The sequence below is a fragment of the Melopsittacus undulatus genome, chromosome 11 (assembly GCF_012275295.1).
Source record: "Melopsittacus undulatus isolate bMelUnd1 chromosome 11, bMelUnd1.mat.Z, whole genome shotgun sequence".
Taxonomy (NCBI): domain Eukaryota; kingdom Metazoa; phylum Chordata; class Aves; order Psittaciformes; family Psittaculidae; genus Melopsittacus; species Melopsittacus undulatus.
This window is the reverse complement of record NC_047537.1, coordinates 22,249,701-22,256,196: the sequence shown is the minus strand read 5'-3', so window position 1 is coordinate 22,256,196 and position 6,496 is coordinate 22,249,701. Positions and strand designations below refer to the sequence as shown.

The following is a 6,496-nucleotide window of genomic DNA, read 5'->3' as shown; positions in this document are numbered from 1 at the left end:
GTTGTCCCCTGTTTCCTTAGATAGAAAGGTAGTTTACTCACCACACGCCTTTTGTGTTGCATGATTCAGCTTCTGGTGTGTGAAGAAGGGGCAACCACGTAGGAAATGTGATCTTTACAGACAGGAGGGGATTCCCTCTGCAGTGCTTCCTACAAGAGAAACTGATGAGAATCTTGAGTGAACACAGCTCACAGGGGCTTCACCAGGACAAAATTCAGCTGCCACAGGGTGCCCAGAGGAGCTGTGGCTGCCCCATCCCTGGCAGTGCTCAAGGCCAGGTTGGACACAGGGGCTTGGAGCAGCTGCTCCAGTGGAAGGGGAGCTTCCTGTGGCAGGGGTTGGAGCTGGAAGAGCTTTAAGGTCCCTTCCAACATGAACCAGGCTGGGATTCTATGATTATCTGGGTGCAGAAAGGCCAGGATTATCTTGGGGAGCAGAAATCAGCAGGGACTCTGCACAGCTCTGCTGGTGCTCTCTGCATTCTCCCCACAGGTAGTCCCTTACTTTCTTGATGGACAAATTCACGCATCGATTAGCCAGACTCTGTCAGGGACTGGAGAAGCATTTCCTTTACACAAGTGTGGGTTTGTGATTAGAGCCCAGGGGTGTCTGCCCTTTACAAGCCTCTATAATCTGATTTAAACACTTTGTGCTTCACGTGGCAGATCTGTAGAGAATTAACTGCTGGGACGTTTCCCCTGGGCAGCAGGTGAAATGTTCATCTCTGATTGTGTGTTCAGTGCTTTGGGTCATTTGCAGATGTTAACAAAGCTGAATTTCCACTGGAGATCTTCTGTAGCAGACATGGAGCAGCTTGGTGATGGAGAGAGTATTACCCATGGGCTTTAGTTTAGCTTGTCTGAGAAGACTGGAAATGGAAAAAACCCTCACCTTGATCTCCAGGGGGTGTCATAGGGATCAGCAGGGTTTAAATCACTGGGAGCTTTGGAGTTCAGCAGGGTTGAAGAGCTCACACCTGAGCTTGAGCACTGCAGAGCTACTTCCCCTGGATGTCCTGCAAGGAAATGTTCTCTCTGAAGGTTTGCAATTGTTTCTCTCTGATATAGATGCCTCTGCTCCTCAGTGAACTTTTAAAGTCAGTATTTTGGGATGAAATGACCATTTTTATTCCTTTAAGTATGTGGGGCACATGCAGTTGTTGGTGATTGATCCTTTCCTTAGGTCAGCACCTCGCCTGAAGGACTTCTGAGTCCTTCCACCCCAGGACAGCAAAGGACAAGAGCTGCTCAGAAGAACCAATGTAGTTATAACAAGTTCTCCCAGTTTCCCTCTCCAGCCAAGGAACTGAGCTGCATCTTTCTGTGTGCTGTTTACCCTGGTATGTCCATAGAATTACCTGTACAGAGATCCTGTTCTCCTGCCAGTGTCTGTTTCTCCTAGAGATGAGAGCACCTGTGTTAGCTACCATCACTAAAATGCTTGTGTGCCTTCACTGTCCTTTCCTTTCCTTCCTCTGACTCCACTCTGAATTCCCTCTCTCCAGCTCTTTGCCTCCAGCACTCAATGCTACTGGAGTTTGTCACCTTTGCTGTTTCAGAGAGCCACTAGGATCTGAGCCTGGTTCAAAGAACCAAACAGCACCTCAGCACTTGAGCTATGAGACAGTTCTGCTCCTTTTGGCTGTCAGCTGATGCCTTAAAGCATGAGATATGATGGCTTTGATGCTAACATGTGGCACCACGGAGGTTACTCGCAATGGTTAACTCATGGACCAAAAAAGGGTGGAAAAACTGTGGAAATGTCTGATGCAGCAACTGCTGTGACTCACAGGGGGATTCCACATGGGAATGACTGAGCAGACACAGGAGAAAGGCCTTGCAGAGCACTGCCTTGAACAGAGGGATGAATGCGCAGGGAAAAAGATGAAGCACTTCCATGAGGGCAGCAAAGCGACTGGGAAAGCAGCCCGTGCCTTCAGGGTATTCCTGGGAATTGAAAGAGTGCTCTGGTCCATGTGCTTTGCTCAAGCATGCAAACCACATGTAACATCAGGGCAGTCACAAACACCATGGTGGGAGGGCACTGCCCTGAGACATGGCTACACATGGGTTTGGGAAGTGTGGGGGACCTGGCAACATGGATGTGTGTGATGGTGTTGGGTGGGATCTTCTCATGGAGAGTGTGGCATGAGTGCCTGCTCACTCACTCTGTGCACCCCGAGGTGTGAGCACATGCAGGGAGGTACACACACACCGTCCGTAGGTGCGTGATGTGCAGTAAGCAGTGTGCCCACATGACATTCCCGGGAATGCCTCCTACAAGCCTGACACAGTTATGCGCTGGGTGAGTGAGGACCCAGCACTCTTCTGGCTGTGCTTTGCTGTGCTGGCAGGCTGAGCCCTGGGCTGCAGGTGGAAATCCCACCGTTTTCCAAAGAAACCAGGAAAGGGAGCTCTAGGTTCCCAGTGCTGCCATCGAGGTGAGACAGCCCCGTTGTGGGGAACCACCCTAGTACCGTGGTCTGCCTCTGGTCACCGTGAGTCACAACTTCCCATTGTGGGAAGTCACAACTTCTCACATGGCTTTGCCATGATACCAGCTCCCCAGAGCCACCCGTCTGGCTCCTGTACCCACTGCACCCACTGCTGCACCAAGCAGCATGCACGGAGCAGATGCTGCAGCACTGCTTGCTGAGTCCCAACCACTGCGACCTGGGCACCACGGGCCTTGGGAGCTCCAGCTCCAGACCAGGAGCGCTTTGGGGGGGTGGATTCTCCCCTCTCCAGGGGAACCAGTAGTGAATGGGGACTTTGCCTACTCCTGCCCACCACCACCTTTTGTAAGGGCCGTTTCCAGTGGCACTACTCAGGCTGGCTCACCCGGGTAGCTGCAGGCACCCAGCACCTTCCAGAGCGGCTTTACAGCTCCATCAGCCCCATCTGCTGCTCCTGATCCCGGTCCCAATTCCAATTCCCTGTCCCAATTCCAATGCCCAGGCCCCACCCCCCCGGCGGGCTCCCCCTAGCGCCCAGAGGCGGCTCCAGCACCGCCCTACGCCTTCATGCAAATGAGCGTGTGGCGGCGGGTGCTGATTGGCTGCAGCGCGCAGCGTTGGCGCCACCTCAGACCCGGCTAGCCGGCGGCGGTGTGTGTCCGCAGGCAGGTGAACCTGAGCCGGGCCCGCTCCGCACCATGACCGTCACCCGGCTGGACCAGGGGCAGCGCCACCGGCCCAGGATGGCCTTCCTGAAGAAGGTGAGGGCTGGGCAGCACCAGGGGCTGCACCGGGAGGGACCATGCGGTGCCCGGGGCTCCGGGCCGGGGGGGACCCGGTGCTCACAGCGCCCTGCCCGGGCACGGCTCACCGCGGCCCTGAGGGGTGTGCGAGGGGACAGCACCGGCCCCGGGGCTCTGGGACACGACCTGTTGCAGAGCTCTGTGACTCCGGGGTTCAGGCTGGGCTCTGGGGGTGCAAGGTGTGAACTGAAGGAACTAAACCCGTGGTTTCATTTAGTTCTGTGGCTTAACCTCGGCTGAGTTATTCTCCTGACAACGTTTCCTTCTTCTCCCATCCTTTCCCCCCCAAACACCCTCAAAACTGCATTGTTTCCCAGGGGTAACCCCATCATCTGCAGCGCAGGGCCCCTCGGCTTGGGCCACCATTCCCGAGGCTTGCAGCTGATGTGCATCCGCTTTTTGGGCTGTATCACGGCCAAATCATTTCCCAGTTTTCCAGAAGCGCTGGAAGGAGTGGGCAGGTGTTTGCCCACGCTCTGGGCTCGGATGTGTGATTTGTAAAGCAGTTGGTGTTTTTCCATAGGGTTCATTCAAAAGCGACGCCAGTTTTAGTACAACCGGTATCAGCAGTGCTGAGCTTCCCTTCCACCCACCTCCTGCTGTGGCTTATCCTGCTGAGGGGAATTAACTGAATGTCCAGTGACAAGGACAGCCGGTTGCTGTTGGAGTTGTAGCTCCCATGAGCCAGGGGGGAGGTTCAGGCTCTGCGGGGCTAAGGCACGATCCTAGCAATACAAGCACTGTACTCTTCATGGTAGGGGAGGTAAAGGAGGTGTTTTCTTCGGTGCTGTGTCTTTGAAGGTGCTGTGTGCTTTGGGAAACAACCCCAGCAGCAGCTGGTGCAGTCTGTGCAATGGCTCCGAGTTCCTCAGGTGGGAAGAGCTGGTAAAACACAGGGAATTCCTACTAGGAAGCATGGAGCGCTCACAGTGTGAGCAGTGAGGTTTGGGTTGTTCTGGTGCTCAGACTGTTGTTGGCATTGGGAAGGGAAGCTCGGGGCTGGCCACAGAAAGGTTTTAGCTCTCATCTCTGCTTTCATTCCCCCTCTGGTTTTCCAGACCTTAGGGAAGCTGCATATGGATCTGCTGTTCCGTGGCAGTGGGGACAACCGCATCCTACAATACAGAGCATCATTGCTGGTTGCCTATGGAGGGATCTGAGGATGCTCAGCGTGCATCCAGCGAGCACCTTAGATCCACGAGGAGCTAAAATCCCAGAGAGAAGCTTTCTTAGGTACTGAAGGCTGTGCTCCAGCTTTGCCAGCAGCTGGCCCAGCACACAGAGGGATTCCCTTGTGCTGCCTCTCCAGATGCGGGGACAGGAAAGGGGTTTGCTTCAGGGATGATGGGCAGTGCTGGGTATGTGCTGTGAGGCCGCTCTGTGTGCATGGGTTGGATGCAGAGCTTCGTGGCTGACCCATGGAGGGATCAGAGCCCTCTCTAAGGCCCAGCAATGCCTTCCCGTCCATGAAATCCTCATGACTAACACTTAGGATGGTTTAGTCTGTTTTTCTCCTCTCCTAAACTGTCTTGGTAAGAAAAACATTAGCACAGGAGCCTGTTGAAGCAGGGGGGAAGCCTCTGAAGTGCATTTGGGCTGTGTGCACGTGGCCAGGTGCTGGAAGAGCTCAAATCAGCCCAACCTGTTGGTGCTGGTGTCTGCCTCAGCCGCCTGTTGGGCATCAGCTGGTGGAGCAGGGCTGTGCTCCCCAGTGCCTCTGTTTCAGTACAATCTGTGTGCTTCTCGCTGTGCTCCAAGGGCTGCACATGACTCATAGCTCGTGGGGAGGGCTCATGGATGCTGCTCTCCTTTTTCCTCTGCATCCTGCTTACACTGGTCCCTGATGGCAGCACCACAAGCGGGCAGGGACCAGTGGGGTCTGCAGTGTGGCTGGGGGCTTCTCCAGCCTGGCTGCAGTCTCCCCAGGCTTCTCTGTTTCAGCATTAATGTGATGCTGGCTTTGAAACCAGCTGAAAATCAATCTTCACTGTCAAGCCCAGAGCGCATCCTGTCACTACAGGCTTAAACCCTCACTGAGCTTGGCAAGACTTGGGCTCAAAGTCACTGTGGTGCTTGTGAAGACAATACCCTCCATTATGTGTGAGTGTCATCAAGTCACCCTCGTTAAATCCTCTAATCCTCCTTAAAATCTACAGCCTGGCTCCACATGAATGTGCAGAGAGATGGAATGGGTCCTGTTGGACCAGCTTTGATTTAGTATCCAATAGTAGCAGAAGACAAAAAGAGTATCATCTGCAAAGCCAGGTCATCTAAAATGAGATGAGGAGCATACTCCATCTCCAGCTGTCTTAGTGGAGCATCCCAAGTGCAAGCAGGAGGCTGCTGTGCCTTTGGGGTGCTGCCAGTAAGAAGTCAAATGTAAGAGGAGGAAAATACCTTGGAAAACCTTCATATTTAGAAACAAAAGGTAATTTGGAACCAGAAAGAGAAAAAAATCTGGCCCTGAGGGTGAGACTCATCCTCCATAACATGATCTGTTAAAAACAAGTCATCGGCATCCCTCAGGGCTTGCTGATGGGATGGAGGATGCTGCCAGACAGGGGGAGGAGTTGCTCTGGATGGTGTGTCTCTGCCCTGTCCTGGAGGGGCTGAGCTTTGCTGCCCACAGATGGGGCTGAGGCATACTGCGTATGTTCTTGGTGCGTGGTGCAGTGTCTGCAAGTGCACTGGTGAGGTGTTTGTGCAATGGAAGCACAGCTTGATTCCTTCTTCCTTAGTGCCCCAGCAAACAGCCCTCTGCACCAGAGAAGAACGTTTATGGGTAGCAGAGATTCCTTTTTCATAGCTCTCATGGAGTGGTTACAACCTGTCCCTCATCTGCTAACCCTGTGCTTGTGTCTCCTATAGGAGAAGGAAGTGGTGCCGTGAGTCAGTGTGAGAGCTGGCAAGGTTTGCAGGTGGCACCTCTAATGGCATGGGGAGGTTTGGAGAAGACTGTGGCCATCACATCCATTCCTGTACAACACCACTGCTCATTCCTCTGGGATGCTGCCCAGAGCTGGCGTGGTCCAGGCCTTCTGTAATACATCCCATCTGCTTCATGCTTTGCAGATCGAAGCTCTTATGATGGAGATGCAGAACCCAGACACAGGCATCAAGACGCAGACGCAGAAGGTGATGGTCAACGACATCCCACATGCTGTGGCAGGTAGGAGCTGCACTAGGAAGTCCATCAAAGAAAGGCTGTGTGAGGACCCTGTGGCCACTCCAGGGTTAC

The 6,496-nt window shown here is 53.8% G+C and overlaps 1 protein-coding gene across 4 annotated transcripts in view; it reads left to right on the top strand.

The window, feature by feature from the left end:
* Window positions 1-3,109: 3,109 nt before the first annotated feature.
* The window catches only part of RGS9 (regulator of G protein signaling 9), a 65,966-nt gene continuing 62,579 nt past the window's right edge, over window positions 3,110-6,496 (top strand). For all 4 annotated transcript variants that reach the window (XM_034067667.1, XM_034067666.1, XM_013128307.3 and 1 more), the window contains exons 1-2: window positions 3,110-3,216; window positions 6,331-6,427. In XM_034067667.1, the coding sequence (XP_033923558.1) occupies window positions 3,154-3,216; window positions 6,331-6,427 (160 nt within the window). In that variant the 5' untranslated portion in view covers window positions 3,110-3,153. The remainder of the gene's footprint in view (window positions 3,217-6,330; window positions 6,428-6,496) is intronic.